At 40.3% G+C, this 21,538-nt stretch overlaps 2 protein-coding genes across 2 annotated transcripts; one reads left to right on the top strand and one right to left on the bottom strand.

The window, feature by feature from the left end:
* Positions 1 to 478: 478 nt before the first annotated feature.
* Positions 479 to 2,662, bottom strand: LOC136966135 (uncharacterized). Its single transcript, XM_067260545.1, has 2 exons — positions 2,571 to 2,662; positions 479 to 2,451 (listed from the first exon to the last, which is right to left on the bottom strand). The coding sequence occupies exons 1-2, from the start codon at positions 2,643 to 2,645 to the stop codon at positions 1,186 to 1,188; spliced, it is 1,341 nt and encodes a 446-aa protein (XP_067116646.1). The 5' UTR covers positions 2,646 to 2,662; the 3' UTR covers positions 479 to 1,185.
* A 1,561-nt stretch (positions 2,663 to 4,223) lies between these two features.
* On the top strand, positions 4,224 to 20,118 carry gpn1 (GPN-loop GTPase 1). The gene is made up of 13 exons (XM_067260544.1): positions 4,224 to 4,405; positions 4,648 to 4,741; positions 4,896 to 5,002; positions 6,910 to 6,947; positions 10,763 to 10,841; positions 11,076 to 11,170; positions 12,261 to 12,306; positions 12,434 to 12,580; positions 14,539 to 14,621; positions 14,735 to 14,774; positions 14,860 to 14,950; positions 15,033 to 15,137; positions 19,888 to 20,118. Exons 1-13 carry the CDS (start codon positions 4,226 to 4,228, stop codon positions 19,977 to 19,979), a joined length of 1,197 nt encoding a protein of 398 aa, XP_067116645.1. The 5' UTR covers positions 4,224 to 4,225; the 3' UTR covers positions 19,980 to 20,118.
* Positions 20,119 to 21,538: the final 1,420 nt, after the last annotated feature.

Genomic DNA, 21,538 nt, shown 5'->3' with positions numbered 1-21,538 from the left:
GTTTTTTCTCATCCCGTCTATTTGTAAGAACTGAGTACAAATTCTAACTCCACAAATGTAATAAATGAATTCTTTATTCATTTAGTCTTTTTTTTTAATTCAATTATTTAAACAATCACAGCATTAAAAACAGCATATGATTTCATTTGAACTGCAAATTAATCAAACTTTCTACTGAAAAGAGCCTTTAATAGTAATCCATATGCTAATGGAATGGTTGACAATCCCATGCTGTTTTTTTTGGTAATAACAATGACTACCTGAATAGAGTAAAATAGTGTTTGTAATGTGAAATTAAAAAATAAAGTACATTGTAACAACATTGGACTATTATGTGACATGTACTTATTTTAGTTACAATCCTTTGCTTAGGTCATGTTTTCAAAAAATAAATTAGGAAGATTTGGAACAGCAGCAGTTATGTAAACATATCAGGTAATGAAAAACCTCTGGTATTACAAATAAAAAAGTAAGCAGCTTTAACAGTCAAACACCATTTATTTTGATGCATTTCTGTGCAGCTCACTAATGGCCACACATTAGAGTAGACCTGACATGGTGTTTTCAAAAAGAACAGTGGAGCTGGTTATTATCCATGTTAAGGAGGTTAGATGAACAGCTAAAGCTTTCAAGTTTCAGCAAACACTAATGTTAAAATATAATGCCAAATTACCCTGAGACTCATTTAGACTTTGGTTCAACAAAAGAAAAGTAAAAAGCAGCATTAAGAAAGTGGACAGCGTGTTTAAGCTGTGACATTCTGGAAGGTTCAACAAAGTGGCTGTAATACTTCCTTCATTAGACAAATCTGTAAAACCTACAATGTATAAACACTAAACTCTGATGGCAGTCCAATTCCTGTTTGCTGAAATCTTTGTATTTTAGACTATGTCCATTACCCACACGTTGCTTTCTAAGACTTTGTTCATTTCATGTCGAAAATCGGGGTAGTTATCATAGCTTACTGGCAACTCCAAGTAACAGCCACAAGTATGAGCAACAGGTCTTCTCTGAAAACCCTGAACCTGTGTGAAGCTGACAGTGATGCTCTTTCCTGTGAACAAATCTGACCCAGTGCAAAATCTGAGGAGAGGTGCTGTGTGTCTGACTCTCTAAGGTATGTGTTTACATACTTGACTATTTGTTTCTCCTGTGCATTCTGGGTACTAGGGTAAGTAATTGATCTCATGATCTTTCGTGATCTTTATTCTGCCTATACTTTCCCATTCTTGTTGACCAAAATCGTGATGTAGGTATGGCACTTTGAAGCCATTTCCCATAGTGCACTGCTCTTAAGTCATTCCAAAATTCTGACAGTACATCCCTCATAACACCTCCATCATCCACAGCCTTTTCAGGCTTTGCATCTGGGAGAATTACTTTAAAGTAAACGTCGTCCTCCATGACAGTTTCCTCAGAAAACACTTGAATAAATTCTCTAAGAATCTGTCCACGATGAAGAACAATAATTTTATTCACTCTTTTGCTCTGATTGACTTGTTCCTGCAATATATCCATGGAAGGAGGCATGGGTAACTCAAAAGTCAGTTCCTGAGAGAGAGACAAAGTATCATCAAGACTGGAGTAATCCATCGCAGTGATGATTTCTGTGCGGAAAGTTACAATGCCACTATCATCTAAAGCATCCACATTATGTAATTGTTCATGTTCTGACAAAATAGATGCATCAGTTGGGTTGACTGTGTTGTAAAGGAGGGAAACACTCTCACTGCTTGCATTTGCAAATACTGTGCTGCTTCCAACAAAAATTACATCTGAAATATTTTGTTCCCCAGTGTCCGTTGCAGAAGTGTTTGGAGAGTGGCGATAGATATCAGGTCGCTCCTGTGTCTTTTCAGCTTCTTCAGCAGGTGAATCACATTTCTCTTCATCCAGACTTAAGACGCTGGCAATGTCTCTCTTCTTGGTTGTTAAGTAGAAACGCAAGACAGGTAACTTTGTTTTTTCATACAGTTTCCCAACTGTGAAACTATCGTCTAACGCATGCTGCTGGAAGTCAACTACATCAACGTCAAAATCAGTAAGACTCCCCTCAGCATTTTTCCCACCTGGAAAAAACAACTGTGCTGCCTTTTCGATCAAGTTGTATTTGTTACAGCTCTTCGGGACACTCTCTTTTCTGGTTCCCCCGCCCTTTTTGGTTCGTACCTGCATGAATCCCACTTCTCGGAAATGCATCCATCCTATTTCAATTTTTCTATGATTCTTCTGAGCATTCTTTGGAGGGGTTTGATGATCTTTCTCGGACACGTGATGACCTTCGTTTCGTGAGATTCTTGCTCTAAGCCGCTCAAAGATCTTTGACTTGCGACTGCTGGGTTGATTTTCGTTTCGTCTGCAGTATCCAAAAACAGCCAGTCGATCGCCATAGGATGGCAGATACTCTTTAAGCTGGTCATCTGTCATGAGGTGTATGATACTGGAATCAATCTGAAATTAAGAAATATGTCATAAATTCTTAGGTCAAGTGCATTAAATTATAACAATGAACACCTTGCATGTACAGCACCAGATCATTACTAAAACAAAGCATTTCCTATATTAACTACCTTCTCATCTTCCATTCTCTGTATGTCTTCCTCAGGCACATGCCGTGACCTTAAATAGTTGCTTAACTCATCCATCACCACTAAACACCTATGCACCTCTGTTGAATAAAATGAATAAATAAAATCAGCTGATTTATACAAATGATGTATTATTTTGGGCAGTTTTAGTTTGTTAGCTATGTTTCCTGCGGGCACCATTGAGTTGTTCAGTTGCAAGCACCAGAAACGTTACCCTCTCTAATTGTAACTCAACACATAACATCTTGTAGGCTAACAAACAATTTACAGTTGACTATTTTCACATCAGATATTCTGACATTGACTGAAAACGGAGTGTGCAAAAGTTGACAAGCATAAATTATGCTTGACTGAAATTAGGCTGTGGAATCATTAATTTTAAGCCACACCTGAGACTGTCGTCCAAGTCATTTAATCACAATTAAAAAAGTTCCAGCAGCTGGAGAGTTGGTTGAGCTGGAACTGAATATGCTTGAGAACAATTAAAAAGTATTTTCTGAATTTTATTTTGCTAACATAATCCTGACCCCATTATCAAACGCTTGTCTGCCGACGTGCTGCTAGACGGCAAGTAGGCAAAATATCCATGCAATCGAACAATCAATGTTATCCATGCTAGCTGTCTAGCTGTCTGACACCTAGCCATACGACATTATACAATCGCGAATTCATATTTGCTGCTATACACGCATGCAATTTGTGTGAAAACAACAGACCAACCTAAAGACAGAAACCTATGGTTGGTGCTAGTCACAGCTGATAATTTGCCAAAGCAAATTCCTTGTCTGTGCAAACTTTCATGGCGAATAAATCCCTTTCTGATTCTGATTCTAATAATCGGTATGGCAACACACAGCACGTGCCCCAGAATAGCTAACGTTAGCTAAACTGGAAGCGACAGAAGACAACCCAGGGCACATGTACAATATTATTTTGACTTTTCAATACAGCCTGTTCTTCACGTCACTATGTTACATGTATAATTTGTAGGAAATTATAGCTGTAATAACAGTTGCCAGATATTGATAAAAGAGCTATGTGGAGGCTGATTTTAAACGCATTTGAGTACTAGTACTTGACTAAATAGCAACTAACCGAAATCGATTAACGCTAGCGTTATGTAGCCTACATCTACATTTTTACAATAAAACTGAGAGCTACATTAACAGCAAAGTTTGTTTACCTGCAACAACGAACTGATTAAAATATATCAAATCTTACCCGTAACTTTACAAAAGTCACCTGCAATACGTAGTTACCTTTTTAGCATTGCATACGCCCCACCGCTTTGATGGTTAGGCTAGCGAGGTGAAGGGATCTTTCACTTTCAGCGCCAAACGGGATCACATGCGCACTTGGTATCTCATAATTATGACTTACTAACTCATAATTATGACTTACGTATCTCATAATTATGACTTACTATCTCATAATTATGACTTAGTATCTCATAATTTCGACTTAGTATCTCATAATTATGACTTAAATTGTCCCCCCCCCCCCCCTTTTTTTTTTTACTGGCGGAAATGGGCTTCCATAGCTTCCATAGTTTCTAAATAAAAAAAATCTTGATCTAAGTCCCTTCGCGACAGACACCGCTCCTTAACGGCATTTTCACACAACGACAACAAGCAAGCATGGCGACCGCATCTGGGAACTCAGGTGCCACCTCCGATTATAAGGATAATGCTACCCACGGAGGAGATGACAGTGAAACCACGGGTCCGGATTCAGCCTCGGGAAGTGCTCCACAACCAAAACCCGTCTGTCTCATTGTGCTGGGGATGGCGGGGTCTGGGAAAACTACTTTTGTTCAGGTACTAGCCTAGCTAGCTAGTTAGCACAGGCTGTCCAGCCATTGCATTGAAATTCAAGCGCGTTACTCTGTTAGCGTAGCTCACAAGATCTACACATTTTATTTAGTTGTATGTAATGGACATTCGCTAGTTACGCTGTACGCATGCCCCAGTGTATGTTTTGGTTGTATGGCAAGCTATCTTTCTACCTATTTTATTGACCACAACAAATCAGCTCAAATGCCACACTTTCTCACATTAAGAGACTCATCGGTTACCTTCACACGAAGAGATCTCCCCCCTACGTTATCAACCTTGACCCTGCAGTTCACGAAGTACCTTTCCCAGCCAACATCGGTAAGCCACCTTCTGAACACAATAGTCAGTTTGCTTGGCAAACAGTAAGCCAGCAAGATAGTGATAGCTACCTACATGTGATCCGTGAAAAAGTTAAATCCGATTCCCATACGGAACAAGGTTGGAATTCTGTTTTGACCCCTGCGTCCCCCAGATATCCGTGACACTGTCAATTACAAAGAAGTTATGAAACAGTACGGACTGGGACCCAACGGCGGAATCGTCACATCACTCAACCTGTTTGCAACTCGTTTTGATCAGGTGACCTGTTTCATTCCTGTGCTGCCTACAGTATTGGCAGTGACAAATTATGTGTTTTGCTGGTTCAGTATATGTGGATCATTTTATCACGTGTCTATGGAATACTAGAAAACAAGAATACACATTTCATAGGTTTTAAAAGCTTTTATTGGCCCCCATTTTTGGGTGGCCGATGAAGCTTTTATTTCAAATTCATCTGATCACTGCACAATAATAAAGTAACCATATAAATCAACAACACAACAACTGAAGCACAAACTTTGCAAGCCAAAATGTATGTCACTGCCGATATGTTTGGCCGCAACTGTATACAAACATTATTATTATTTATTTTTACAATTGGTGTTAGGAAAAAAACTTCCAGGAGGGCATCTCTACGGTGGCCCTGAAGTGCAAATCACAACAGCAAATAAAAAAACACAACAGCAAATCATAAAACACAACGGCAAATAGGAAAACATTTCAACAAATCATAAAACACAACAGCAAATAGGAAAATAAAACGGCAAATAGGAAAACACAAAAGCAAATATGAAAACACAACAACATTAACTTCTACCGGAAAAGGTTGGGCCTATTTAGCATAGGACGGACTCTCCTGATTGGACAGACGGACTGTCTGTCTTTTAACAGGAAGGAGAGGTGAAAAACACGGAAAAGCGCCTATTTTGAAAACATTAGTCCCCTGAAAATACTTTTAATAATTTTTTTCAAAAGATACAGGGCATACATATGACATGATAGTTAATATGTTGTCAACCAATCACAACATCAGGAGGGTATAAGCACTTGAAGTCACGTTTGTCTAATTAGTTATAGTTATTGGTGTTCGTTGGCATACAAAGTTAAGTCTTCTCTTATTAGCCTAGTTAGTACATCTGATTAGAGCTAGCAACAATCAATTGCAGATTAAGGGGTCCCCTGTCGTCCAGCTAGCTCTCAACGCTTGGCAGGTATTTCAGGTCCACTCACTAAAAACAAACTTGACCCTCTCACTGGACATATTGTATTGCAATTGGGTTGCCTTGTATATTCTGTTCTATTTACCAAACTCCTTGTCCTAAATTGAGCAGTTGCTGGTGTGATTGCTATCTAGATTAGATTAAACGTGCATCAAGTAGGTACTACAAATATACATTGTTGTTAACATGGTCAATTGTAAGTGGGCAGATGAATAAAAAAACGTGTTTAACAAGTCTCATTTACTTCAACAGTCGAAAGTTAAATGTTCAGTAGTCCTCATTAGGCTACAGTACGGTAGGTAGCATAGCCATTTCTAGCTCTGCTTCACAATATTGCTGCCTATTGTTATAGGTTAATCATGTAATACATACTTGTTAATCAAGTATGAGACATATACAAGATACAACACACCAGTAACCAATTGATCTATGTGTTAATATACCAAAAATGTCAGTAAATCGAGATGGTGCTGCTGTGTGTCCCGTCGAAAACCATTCAAACAGGTTGACAGCAGTGGGTTTTTGGAACTACAGCGAGCTCTTCTTCCTGTTAAAAGACAGGTAGTCCGTCTGTCCAATCAGGAGGGTCCGTCCTCTGCTAGATAGGCCCTACCTTTTCCGGTAGAAGTTAATGTCGTTGTGTTTTCCTATTTGCCGTTGTGTTTTATGATTTGCTGTTGTGTTTTTCTATTTGCTGTTGTGATTTGCACTTCAGAGCCACCGTACATCTCTCAAGGAGAGGTGTTTGGCAACACTGACATTTCAGTCAAGTGAGTGGCAGTCAGTTTTGAGTACAATAGATTGATCTGCTCTATAAATTGTGTTTCATTGATTGTCCAGTAGATGTCCCCATTTAGATTCCTAGTTCATTAATACACCTGTTCTTTGTACACGGATGGGGAAACCTCAGTTAGTCAACATACATACTATGTTTTGCTTCCTCAGGTCATGAAGTTCATTGAGAAGAAACAAGACAATCACCAGTAAGTCTACTGGAAAGGGTTGTACACTAGTTGTGCGTAAATTCAAACTTAGCCTAGTTTTAACGTAATTTCTAACTTTAGTTGGAGTTTGCTCACTACTAACGATTCAAGGATTAAACGCAGGCTAAGTAGGTGTAAATTAGTATATGCTAAGTAACATATGGCCAATGTAAATGTGAAAAAGGTTGAAATGTATTTTTGCGAAATCTGGCTAGCAAAACACATTTTCTGTAAGTTTGTTTTGATTAGTTGCTAATTCAAATGTTGTCTAGCAAGTAAAAAATATAATCTCATGTCTAGGTACCTAAATGCAGCTAAAACATACCTTTTTGTTACAGAGCTTGGCTTCTGTTGCTGCGGACTAGGCCCTGATACAAATTTCCACAGTTATAATTAGTTAAGCCATTTAACCTCGATTGTGTAGCAAAGTGTTCAAAGACAATTGGGCATTAGAAACTTTTAAACTTCAAAATATTGTAAATTAAAAACAATGGTTGACACTGCATCAAGAATAGTGCTTTCCACTGAAAGTTAAAACGTCATTTTCTGCGACAATATTTTGGTAAGTGTGGATGCCAGTCAGTGGCGGATCTAGAAAATGTTACATGGGGTGGCAAGAGGTCTTGGCAGGGTGACATGGGTAAACAGTATGTGGGAATCCCTATATGTGAATGGCTTTAACAAAACAAACACAAAAATACTTTTAAACTACGGTAGTTATTGTTTAATCATGCCCTTACACACTACAAGCGTTTTTTATTCACAACAGGTATAAGCCCAGTCCAGGCCCGGAGTGGGACCCATTTTCAGCCCGGGAGTGGCTAAAACCAGCCCATCCCCACCAGGGGCCGAGCCATACGTATTAATTTCAGTGCAAAATAGTTTGAGCTTTATGTAATATAAACATTACATTGGACTCATATTGTAATATTTTCCGAAAATTACAACCCAAATTTTTACCTGTCAGTTGCAATCGCCTGGCTGTCAGTTAAACGCGTTATTAACGGCGTTAACGCAAACCCATCAATCGCCAATTTTTTTATCGCAAGATTAACGTTCTTTTTGGCCTAGCAATCTTTGTAGTTTTTTTTCACATGCTGTTCCAACAACTACTGATACAACAGGCACGCCGTACACACTTATTTGGGCTTGCGAGCCGGCTAAAGAGTAGCCGGTGAGTAGTGGCGAGCGCGAGACGCCGAAATGGATGGCAATAAGATTCTGAATGGAAAGTTTACTTTTAAAAAGTGGCCAAATGGTTCCATTGACAAGACCAAAGTGATCTGTGTGTTTTGTCGTTGTGGACTGAGCTATCATCGCAGCACATCCAGTCTGAAATACCACTTGATGGCCGTGCACACAGCTGATGCGAATTCTCCACCCCCTCGTCAAAGCCAGGCGATTGCAATGTTGTTTTCAATTTAAAAAAAACTCAGCCCAGTGTTCAAACAAAACATAACTGCGCATCTTTTAAAAAGTAAAAGTATAAAAATCTAAATTTAAATTAAAAATACAATAATTGTGTCCAAGATGCAGTGGACTACAAGTATAAAACAGCAGACAATACTCAAGTATTATAATTAAAAACGTATATTTAGCCTACAGTCCACAAATGACCCATGATCACCCATCTTTTTTAGGAAACCTTAAAGGGGTGATTGACTGTTTTTTGGGGGTATTTCACACTGTTCCTTAAAGTCTCCGAATAGAGTATTTAACATTGGTTGGGTTGAAAATGGCCCGGGTGCTGTTCTATGCCCCCTGATAGATCCTCTGAAATTTTCCTGGGAAAAAACACTACCGTTTCTCCTTTTATGGTATGCTAATTAATATTTAGATAAGCTGCGCGCTGATTGGTTGGTTTTCAATGAGTGAAGCTGGGGAGCAAAAACGCAACACGGCCAACAGCACTCACTGAAACACCGAAGGTGAAGACTTGAAATAAAAACGCGCAAATAAATCTATTGTGTCTACACAACACTGTTTTCAACAGATTGACTAGATATTATTTGAAATGATAACGTTTGTTATTTCCACTTCTGTTGTCGAAGCAAACTCGATTGACTTAGGTGGGTAGAACGTTACAGCTTATAGCAACCAAACTATATCGTAATTCAACTCAGCTTCAGTTAACTAGCTCTAGACATCTTGCTGAAAAATAACCTGACAAAGATCTGGACAAACATGCATCGTGAATTGTAGATTTACATAACACGGGTTATTTATTTGAATGAAACAGTCAGGAACATGAAACAATGCCAATAAACTAGGCTAAATCATCACACATTCTATCTATGCTCTTGCGTTAGCAAGCTTAACTAGTTTACATGCCTACAGTCAGGTGTTTTCGCTATCTAGCTGTTCTTGCATTCCTTGCAAATCAGCGTTAATAAAAAGCAGATGAGCTAGAGTTTAGCTAACATTGACTAGACGGGCATGGCTGATGTGTGTCTATACCGTAGCATAGAAGATCCCTGTGCAGTTCGACCCTCGACACATTTGCGCGAACCATTTCACCAAGGACGGTTTTGAAAACCTGGGACAATGTAGCTAAAGCAGGATTTGCTATGAAGCTGTTGCTGAAAAGAGGTGTGTTCCGACCTTACGTTCATCACAACCGCAAGCTGTAGTATGATTTTGTCGGTAACAGTTATTAGCAATGCTAACGTATCCTGTATCTAGCACCTGCCTTTCTCCAGTTCTTTCAAATAGATAATCTAGACAGGCGTTAGCAATAGGCCAGACTGCTATTTGTTCGGAAGCTTCCCTTCTAATGCCGACTACAGCTAGTCTAGCTAGAGTCATTTGCTAAGTAAAGTATGTTGATGTGTTTAGAAACGTATTTAGCATTCTACCTATGCTAGATACAGGAGACGTTAGCATTGCTAATAACTGTTACCGACAAAATCATACTGTAGCCTACTTACAGCTTGCGGTTGCGATGAAAGTACGGTCGGAACAGCATATCTTTTCAGGTTCAGGTTCTTAGCAAATCCTGCTTGAAATTGTCCAAGGTTGTTAAAACTGTCTTGGGTGAAATGTTCAGAGCAAATGAATAATTGTGTCAAACTTCGTCGGGATCTTCTCATAGACAAACAGCAGCCATGCCTGTCGAATGTTTTGGCTCCTTGGGAAGACTGAGTCTTACTTGTTGTTACATGTTTAACTTTAAGTTAAACATGTGCGTTTAAACTGACTTCACCTTCAGAGGCTCGGGGGGCAGCTCAGTCTTTTACGGGATGCAATGCCACCGCACCGCAGCAGACTCGCTGTGTGCGAGCCAGACTGTGTGAACGCTGCTCTGCACATTTGATGCAGGGACGTAGCTAAGTATTCGAGGGGCAGGGGGCTAAGAATACATTTAAAATAATAAATGTAATTGTTCACTTTCGGTTAATGTATTGTTCAGTTCAATGTTTTGAGAAGCTTGTGGACATAGTGGCGTTTTGTTTTTACAAGTACAGTTTTTGGATCATCAAAGTTACGTCTGTGGTGCAACCAAACATCAATTTTCCGTGCAGAAATTGTCGCTGCGTACATTCACTTTCCACGTCTGGTGTAGCCACTCATTGCTTACAACGGATTAGAACTCTGCTGAGTCCACACCGCGTCCGCAAGGTTGAATTTCCGCGCTTGGTGTATCCACGGCGTAACTCATGAGAAAACTCTAAGCCTATAGGAGTGTGCCTGTCCAGAACCAAAACCCTGATTTAGACACTTGTACATGATCTCCGTAAGTTTTTTTGTATGTTGTCCTTTCTGTGACCTTTGTACCTCCTGTTTGGATCTGTGGTGACCATTGACTCTTGTGACAGGTATGTTCTGATTGACACTCCAGGACAGATAGAGGTGTTCACTTGGTCAGCCTCAGGGACCATCATCACTGAAGCCTTGGTGAGTGTGTGTGAGAGAGAGTGAATGAAAGACAGAATGTAATATATCCCTTGAGCAAATCTTAGGTTTGGTTTACAAAATGTCTAAAATATAAGTTAAAACTCAATTGAATGCTTTAATAGGAACATTGTCACCAATCCTAAAGTATCTGTGGCTCAGTATTTTGGCAACTTTGTTGTGTTGCTGTGTCAGATTGTTCTGCTTGTTGTGACATATTCTTTTTCCCATCTACAGGCGTCGTCCTTCCCTTGTGTGGTCATCTACGTGATGGACACGTCTCGCAGCGTTAACCCTGTCACCTTCATGTCCAACATGCTCTATGCCTGCAGGTAAGTCACACACTCAGGTTTACTGCCATCTGACAGCTTAATTTGTCGCACCCACTGCATTGAACACAATGGATCAGCCTCATAAGTGCTACGAGTGACGCCAATAAAACTCGGCTCATTTTCTTTTTCCAAAGCTGGAACTTTTGGTACTAATCCAATGGTTTTACAGCAGTCAGTCAAATCAAGGGTACCCAAACTTTTGACAGTATATTAGCTAATAGTAGTGCTGTCAGTTTAACGCGTCATTAGCGGCGTTAACGCAAACCCATTTTAATGGCGTCAATTTTTTTATTGCGCGATTAACGTTCTTTTGGCCTAGCAAACGTTGTCGTTTTTTTCACATGGTGTTGCAACAACTACTGACGTTAGAAAAACTACAACACCACACCGGATCTAGCTAGACCGGAAACAAAACAACAGGCACGCCGCACACACTTGTTTGGGCTTGCGAGCCGGCTAAAGAGTAGTAGGCTAATGTTACGTTTTGAGTGGATGGCGAGCGTGAGACGCTGAAATGGATGCCAATAAGATTCTGAATGGAAAGTTTACTTTTAAAAAGTTGCCAAATGGTTCCATTGACAAGACCAAAGTGATCTCTGTGCATTGTCGTTGTGAACTGAGCTGTCATCGCAGCACATCCAAATAAATCTGAAATACCACTTGATGGCCAAGCACACAGCTGATGCGAATTCTCCGCCCCCTTGTCAAAGCCAGGCAATTGCAATGTTGTTAAAAAAACAAAAAAAACAAACAAAAAAAAAACATTTGCACCAAGCAATCCGATCCACTTTTCCATGTTGATAAGAACATTAAAATGAGAAAAAAGAATTGGACAAAAAGAAATCAAGGGACATTTAGAATAGATAAAAATGTGCGATTAATTGCAATTAATCGCGAGTTAACTGCCATTAATCCGATTAATCGCGATAAAATATTTTAAGCGTTTGACAGCACTAGCTAATAGTAATTAGCATGGTAAGTTATAGTATAGTATTTAATCCAGGTCTAACTGCTATTGTTGTATGTGGGAAAACAACTTAAACCAAATGGGATTTGAGTAAAATGCTGTGTTTCTGTTTATTTTCCACAGTATTCTCTACAAGACCAAGCTTCCCTTCATTGTAGCCATGAACAAGGTAAAGAGTGGAATCAGCAACCCTTAACTAAGTTGGATTTAGTCTTCAGGCGCAGCTAATCAACCACAGCTTGGATCAAACGTAGGAGCTTAAGCTCTATATAACTGTTGGTGTTGTTGTGTTTCAGACAGACATAATTGATCACAGCTTTGCCGTGGAGTGGATGCAGGACTTTGAGGTGTTCCAGGATGCGCTGAACCAGGAGACCTCATATGTCAGCAATCTGACCCGATCCATGAGCCTTGTACTTGATGAATTCTACACCAACCTGCGGGTGAGAGAGAATTGGGGAGGTAGAAGAGGGGGTGCAAGGGGGAAGGAGGGGAGAAAGGGTGGGAGAGAAGGAGGAGTTGAAAGCCTCAAAGGGTTATAAAGAGAACATTTGAGGTTTGGTTGTTAATGAAGAAGAAATGTTTTTTTGTCTTACAGTATGACACACACACACACGTGCAGGAACATTTATTCATTTTGCAGATGCTTTTTTACAAAGCGACTTCCAAGAGAGAGCTTTACAAAAGTGCATAGGTCACTGATCATAACAACGAGAACATTGCGGGTAGCCAAACATGAAGCATACATTGTGAAAAGCAAATAAGTGCCAATGGAAAGAACCATAAGAGCATGTAGTTAAACAAGTTACAAATTAAACAACATGAACCTCAAAAGGTGCAAGAGTGTACCTGTAGAAAAAGCAAGTAATAACTAGAGAGGGTATAATTTCTGGGGAAATTGTAGGGTGTGCTTGCTTGCGTTGGTTGCTGTTTATTAACTGTAATTTTTACAACTGATATTTCTGTAAATTTTATATAAAAATGCCTACTTATTATTTATGAAGATTGCTTTGATTTAAAATCATACATTTGTTGCTGCTCATGTACAATTTAAAATACAAAAAGTGAAGTGTATAATGAAACGATTGTATTCTCATTTCCCCTGCAAGAGGGAATAGTGATAAGCTATAGCAGCCTCAGTTGAAAAGGTGGATCAAATGAAAATCTTGGGCAATCCAAATGGCCCTAACCTCTATGACTTAAACGTCGCCTTAGGTTTTTCCTTCAAGTGATATTTTCAAGCATTTAGCCTACTCCTATTGCATTAATTCATTTATTTTATTTTTTTTACTTTGAAACAAGCTGAACCCCCTTGAAACAAGCTAATCTAACAACGTTGTCACCGGCAGTATTTCAGATGGAATCGCGATTCAAACAGTACCATTTTCTAACTGAAAATATGCCCCCAAAAACGTAAATAAGCTTGACATTTATTTAGGGGGAAATGGCTAATTCAAAAGAAGTTTGCTTGAAGCGATCATTGTCAGTAACAATGCCAAATGCGACCTATTGGTCTCATTTTGCGTGGAGAAGCTGACCTCTGTAAATTGTGCTACGAGCAGGCTGGCCTAGCTTCTGTTGCTAGGCAAACTTCACTGAGGGGATTGTTTGAATGCGCCGGAAAAGAAAAACCTTTCTTTTGACAAAGTTTACGCTGTCGTATTGAAGACAGCGACACACCACACAAGCTTGAGTTTAAATACATTATTTAATGTGACATTACTTACTGTACATGCAAGTCTTGAATTGCTTAAATGTATGATGCTGCTAGTACACCACGGCACGATAAGATACGCTGTTATGTGCAATAGTCTTACTAGCTCATCTATGCATGTCGTATTTATGCGTTGTTAAAATGTGCTGACGTTGTGACGTAGGCTAGCACTGAGTTCCCTTTGTGCAGAAAAGGCACTTTTTGCCACAAAAACGTTGTAACCTCCTAAACCATGCAACGGAACATAAATAAAAATACAAGCAGAGCAATCGGGACCAAGACGAATCTTTTGACACCGGCGTTGTCTATGTAGTCCAAATATTGACGGATCCTTAGGGGTGGGAAAATAAATAAGAACGAATATATATGAGAGAGAACAATGGTTGTGCTCTCGCCAAAGGCTTGAGCACACCCAATAATATATATGAGAGAGAACAATGGTTGTGCTCGCCAAAGGCATGAGCACACTCAGTAATATAATTCACAGCGAGTACAAGAAGTTAAATCAGTTACAACTAACCAACAAGAGCAACAAGTCCCTCAATAAGAGTCATTGTGTTCCTGGAGGAAGCTAACATCAGGTCCAGCAAATCATTCCTAAGTACCGTTGTACTCAGGTAGCCTTCCTCCGTGGTAGGACATCATACTGCTCAGTTCTGATTTGCCCTGTGTGTCTTCCATTCAAAGGTTGTGGGCGTGTCTGCGGTCACAGGTAGTGGATTGGATGAACTCTTTGTGCAGGTGACAGATGCAGCAAAGGAGTACGAGACGTGAGTAGGACAATGCTCTCACGCTGGCATACTGCACACACACCACACACACACAGATCGTAGTGGGTTTAGTGGTCGTATTTGGATCTGAAGTCCATTTCCATTTTAAACAGGGAATATCGGCCAGAATATGATAGGCTTCATAAAGAGTTGGTAAGTGTCTTCACGCAGTGCAATACTTTTACTGTTGTTGTGTGTGTTTTAATGTGTCTGTATAATCATTTGTGTTTTGTTTCAGACTAATGCTCAGACCAGGAAGCAGCAGGAACAGTTGGAGAAACTACAGAAAGATATGGGAGCAGTCTCCATACAGACCATACCTCAGACAGGTGTGTGTGTGTGCACGCTCATGAGTCTTGTTTAAATGTGTCTGTTCACGTGTTTACGTTTGTTTTGTCTTTTCCTCCCCAGGCAGCGCCTATGTGGCAGGCCCCAGTGATTTAATTTTCATGCGGGGTAACCCTGATGATGTAGAGGAGGAAGTGGACAGTGACACAGATGACATTGATCACGCGGGTGAGAGCAAAATTATGTGTAAAAGCAACATTGAAATTGGCTGATTATCACAATTATATACGGATTCGGGTTATATATAGTTTGGGTCAACTTAATTGGTGTAACAGTGTGAAAACCGTGAAACTCACTCCTCAGGTATGTAGCAGGCCACCCGCATCAACGAAGAGCTAGCTTTTCTTTGGCGTAGTTGGTAGTGGTCGCACTTGGCAAGTCGGATGTCGAGCGTTCGAATCCCGCGAGTGGCGAAAGATACCTTGTCGTGACGGAGCGTGGCTACGTCTGTTACATACCCGTCACATTGGTGCCGTGCCCCGGATTCACTAGGTTATCGTCAGCTACTGTATTTTACGGAAAATAAGCCGCAGCTTGTACTCCGATTTTACAGTTTTATTGTGCTTGTGCGGCTTATAGTCCGGTTTTAGAACAAAAGTGTCTTCGTCTCAAGATCTCTACAGACCGTGCAGCTAATTTTATGCTCAACACTTGAACGGGGGCTTATTACTTGAAAGAGGAATTATTTATTGTGTTGTCTCAGTTACACTATCAGGGCTTGGAAATACAGTGACTTGCTAAAGTAGGCAAATGGCTAGTAGAACATAACATTTCATAATAATTTCAGTTAATCAAACAGCTGCAAGACCCAGTGAAATGATATAGGCTAGGCTAGCTAGCAAATAGCAAATAATGCTAGCATTGCTAACAACATTACTAATTCAACTTTGGTAGTCTAACCGAGCTCTTTGTAAGCTCGTTTTAGATATAATTGTATATGATCGTGTGGACAATAAGACACGGACGCAATCTCTTTTCATAACTTGTATTTTACCACTGCTCTTCTTGACATCGCCATTCGAACAGCCCTCATTGATTTCACGTAATGCTTTCAGCATCAAGCCTACGGCAACTCCCGAGGGACATAACACCCTTGTCCGTTGTCACATAGAAAGGTTTGCTACAGTAGGCTATCCTCAGGATTTGCAAGCTAGCTAAACTTATAATATATCTAAAATAATTTTGTAGACTTAACAATGGATTCTGCCACTAAATGAGTGACTTGGCTTTATTTCTGGACATAGTATCCACAACCGAAGTGTGTAACAGTTACGCAATGCTGTAAGATCGCCTATACTCGTGCATTGCTCTTGGTACCCAGAATGTCCTGCGGCAAGATGAAAAGCTACTAAATTAAGGGGCATTAGCTTAGTTAAATAAGCATTGTTTGGAGTTCTATTGTTGTGTTCGTTCTGTTTTGATATGTGTAATGCTATGGTCTATAGTTTAGATAATTTGAGTGTTCACCCTGATTGGGAATGTTGTCTAGTTAGATCGCTATCCAAGCTGTCGGCAGCTATAGCATGAATGTGCAAGTAATCATTTGTCAGCATTGGTCCGCGCAACGGCAACGTTGTTTGCTTATAAAGTGCAGCTCGTATTCCGGTGCGGCTTATACTCAAATTTACAAAAGCAAAGTGCTCATTCTGGGGGGCTTGTACACCATGCGGCTTACATTCTGTAAAATACGGTAACCGCCGGAGTGAGTGTCAGAGGGGTGAGTGTAACGGTGTGAAAACCGTGAAACTCACTCCTCAGGTATGTAGCAGGCCACCCGCATCAACGAAGAGCTAGCTTTTCTTTGGCGTAGTTGGTAGTGGTCGCGTTTGGCAAGTCGGAGGTCGAGCGTTCGAATCCCGCGATTGGCGAACGATACCTTGTCGTGACGGAGCATGGCTACGTCTGTTACATACCCGTCACATTGGCACCTTCGAATGTCTTGTAAGTTATGTACGTTATCTCTTGTGCAATTAAACAGCTTTAGGTATATGTACAGGAAAATAGTATATTTCCTATATACAGAAAAGGGGAGGGAAAAGGGTAAAAAATAGCAATGACATGTTTTTACATTCTCTTAAAAAATTCAAATGAGTTTGAAAAGAAGAACTGGAATGTCATTGGTATAATATTTGACTTAGTTGTGACAAAATATCAGTGCTCACCAAGGCTTTGAACCGGTGTTTTGACGATTTGTCTGGCACGTCCTCAGAGGCCGTTTACTTTTTTGACCAATGACAGTGGACATCAGGTGCTAGTGGCCACTGTGTGGGATGGAGTGATGGACATTATTGTTGAGATGGCTGGTGTTGACATAATTTTGGATCAGGTGGATCATTGGGTGTGCTCACACCTTCGGCGAGCACAACCATTGTTCTCTCACATATATATTATTGTTATTGTTTATTTTCGCCCCCCTAAGGATCAGTCAATATTTGGACTACATAAACAACGCCTGTGTCAAAATGTTCGTCTTGGTCTCGATTGCGTTGCTTGTATTTTCATTTACGTTCCGTTGCACGGTTTAGGGGGTTACAACGTTTTTGTGGCAATCAGGGTAATCAGTGCTAGCTACGTCACCACGTCAGCACACGTTAGCAACGACGCATGGATTGATGTGCTGTTGCACAGCGATTATCGTATCGTGCCGTGGTGTACTACTACTAGCAGCATCATACATGTACATTTAAGCAAATCAAGACTTGCATGTACAGTAAGTAATGTCACATTAAAGAATGTAAAATTTAAACTCAAGCTTGTGTGGTGCGTCGCTGGCTTCAGTGCCACAGCCTAAACTTTATGTCAAAACAAACGTTCTCATTTCCAGCGCTTTCAAACAATCCCCTCACTCAGTGAAGTTTGGCTAGCCACTGCAACTAGCTTGCTCGTAGCAAACTTCTTTTGAATTAGCCATTTCTCTCTAAATAGATGTAAAGCTTATTTAAGTTTTTGGGGGCATATTTTCAGTTAGCAGATGGTACTGTTTGAATCGCGATTCCATCGGAAATACTGCCGGTGACAACGTTGTTACAGTAGCTTGTTTCAAAGGGGGTTCTTGAGTAGGCTAAATGCTTGAAAATATCACTAGATGGGAAAAACTTAAGGGGACGGACCCACCTGCAACTAGGGTTGCCACCTCCAATGTGGTCAAATAAGGGACACCTTGGCAGTGGCCAATGTCGGGGGGAAATATTTAAGCAGGGGTTGTCCCCCAGGAGATTTTGGGTGTTAAATACTTCATTTCCTGCATTCTGGTGATTGTTTTCTTAACCATTGTGATTTTTATGCATCAACTTAAATTCCTCTACCACTCTAAACATAAAATTAATGCAGAGCTGCATCTATTATATTTAAGATGCCCTAAATGGAAAATGTTGTTTTTCTTACATTTAAGTGCCTTAAAATGTTTGATCTTGACTACATTTACATTTAGCAGATCTTATCCAGAGTGACTTACAGTAAGTACAGGGACATTCCCCCCGAGTAAGTAGGGTGAAGTGCTTTGACATAACGTCAATTTGCACGGCCTGGAATCGAACCAACGACCTTCTGATTAATATCCCAACGCCCTAACCGCTCAGCCATCTGACCCCCAGTTTAGTTATGACTAAACATAACTAAACTGGCATCTGTGCAGTTTGAAGAGTTTTCTTTCACAATCCTATACTGAATCCTATACTGGAAGTCTACTGTTGAACAAAATGTGAATCACAGTAAAGTATTTTTTTTATTTTTTGTGGGGGCTTTAAGGATTAAAACATCAGATCCTGGACATGTGCAATATGTTTGGTCTGTCAAACAATACAATTTACCGTCCTGTACTGAGTCAATACGGGACGCAATATGTCCCGTATTTTCGTGCTAAAACCAAGAGTTTCACGAGACATGGTAACAATGACGTTGCTTGACTGCCTGTCATTCTGATATTCAAGAGTTTCACGAGACAGACGTATCAGAATGACAGGCAGTCACTCAACGTCATTGTTACCATATCTCGTGAAACTCTTGGTTTTATTATATTATTTCTCATGTAGGAGCATGTGAAAACCTAACGTAAGCATTAGAGTAGGTTTAGCACGAAAATACGGGACATATTGCGTCCCGTATTGACTCAGTACAGGACGGTAAATTGTATTGTTCAATACGGGACGGTCCCGTATTATACGGGACGGGTGGCAACCCTACCTGCAACCGATGCAAGCGAGCACACCCTACAATTTCCCCAGAAATTGTACCCTCTCTAGTTTACTTTGTCATTCGTTTTCTTTCGAAAAAAAGGTAGAAAGAAGAGGTAAACCAACGTGGGGTGGGACACACCGTCCAAAGGTTAAAATATCTAAAAATGACACATTGACACACAAGTTGGTAGGAAAAAAAGGACTGGCTAAGGGCAAGTGTAGCTAAAAATGCGCTTTTCTGTTTCCAGTGCTTGCTTTTTGGAGGAGACACGGCTTGTCATTGTCCCCAAATCAATATCAAGATTTTGACAAACTTATTGACTGGACATGTGTTGCCTGCTGTCGTGTCGGCTGCAGCCTGGTTGAAGTAGAATTAATCAGGCTATTCTTGTGGTTATTTAGCTATAGTAGCCTTAGAGCACTTACTATAACAAGGTAGACTATATCATTTTGTGGTTCTGCATTTGCTGCAGCGTGAACTATTGATGAATGAATAGCCTACACTTTTTTAGCCCACCCACCCAATATCACTACCAGCCGTCACTGATGATGTATATGATAAATCTAATATGTCTGATATATAGAACATATACTGAAGATGTACAATTTACTCTAGGTTGCCAATAATGTTGACCTGCACTGTAATTAGTTGATTGAATTGCCTGTTGTTGATTGGTTAATTGGTTATGGTACGTTTGTAGTCCTAAGTTCATTCCCTTCCTTTTCCCGTGATTCACTTCTAGTGATTGAAGAGAGCAAAGAAGAGCCAGCCTTTGGGAACTTCCTCAAGGAAAGGAAGGAAGTGGTGCAAGTCCGGAACAGGAAGTCGCAGTGACCTATACAGAAACACCTGCCTTTTAACCACTGTCCCATGGCCCCCAGGACTACTTCTTCCTCTTCCGATAACTCAGAGGCAACAAGGAGATGGCGTGGCAAAACTGATTATCTGTCCCCTGGGCCAGACACAGAAGAGTTGTCATATATATGAGATGCACACGGAAGATAAACTGTTAAATTATTGAAATGCATCCCTTAACTGAAGGACAGAAAGTAGAGACTAACAATCTACCATTAAAAAAAGAAGCTTCCTTTGTCAACCAGAAGCTCTTAAAAGAGGTTGATGTCAGGGATACTACTAATTTGTAGGACTGAATGGCAGAACAATGATGGAATGTGCTTGTTTTTGCTTTTTAATTAGGGTAAATGTCTTCAAGAAATATCTATTTTTTTATTATGTAGAACTGAATAATTGTGTTCCTTTTGTTTTTCATTGAAAAGGTTTCATTTGTAAAAAGGCTTGCATGGCTTCCAATTTCACAAAGCAGAATAAAGTGGCAAAATCTCTGTGTGTGTGTATATGTGATGGGAATTAGAGGGAGGGAATGGAGGACAGCAGGATTGTACCGTCCTACTCTCCTTCTGTCATCACATCCAAGCAAGCTTGCCCACATTCACACCCTCTCTCTTTCTGCGGGAGGGTTCATTGAAAAGAGCTGCAGCTTCATTCTGTATCCTTCTTTCACTCATTACATATAGTGGGTCTGAATGCACTCACAATAATTCTTCATCAATTCTGTGTTTCTTGTGTTGTATTACATCCAAGTCGATACACTTGGATTTACACAGACTTGAAGAAAACATGTAGCCTACAGTTTTCTGACCAAACGGTTCAGAAATACATCCCACAATGAATGAGGAAATATTTTGGAGCTGTTGAGTCGTCAGCTGTACATAGACATACCCATGACCTCTGGCTCAAGGGAGGAGGAATTTGGAAGTCGAGGTCTTCTCAGCAACTGACGAGACAGGCACCGCCAGAAGCGTGAATGTTGCTGTTCCAGCTCTGATGAGTCACCTCTGCTGGCATTCACATATAGACCTCTCCCAGTCACCCTTTTCTGCCTCCTCTTCTCAACCGTGGGCTACAAATGCCGCCAGACAAACAGGTAGGATAAAGTGTGGAATTTGCTGTTTGGCAGGAAAATGTCAGAACACCGACTTATTACACGACTAGAAGAACAGACATTAAATGGTGATAAAAATCCATACAGTTTAAAAGCCATAGGAAGAAGTGAAGCCAAGAGTGGGCCTAAATATTCAAAAATCCAATCCATCTTTAAGTCTTGGGCCTGAAAGCAGATGAGGATATCAGTGTGGGACTAATAAAACATTCTATTTACAGTAACACTGGACTTAGTGTCCAGTGTTAACACTAAGGTCCTTTGACATGTGCAGAAGGCTACTTCAGTCCAGTTATGACAGTCACGTATTAGATTTGAGCATTTATTGATACCATGACATGGACATAGATTATCCACTCAAACCTAAGGGAAGCACTCCATACATGATGCATGCATACATGACAAATGAGGCAGGGAGCAATAGATATTTAAT

The sequence above is a fragment of the Osmerus mordax genome, chromosome 22 (assembly GCF_038355195.1).
Source record: "Osmerus mordax isolate fOsmMor3 chromosome 22, fOsmMor3.pri, whole genome shotgun sequence".
Classification (NCBI taxonomy): Eukaryota; Metazoa; Chordata; class Actinopteri; order Osmeriformes; family Osmeridae; genus Osmerus; species Osmerus mordax.
The sequence above is the reverse complement of the archived record's forward strand: the minus strand, read 5'-3'. Positions and strand labels throughout refer to the sequence as shown.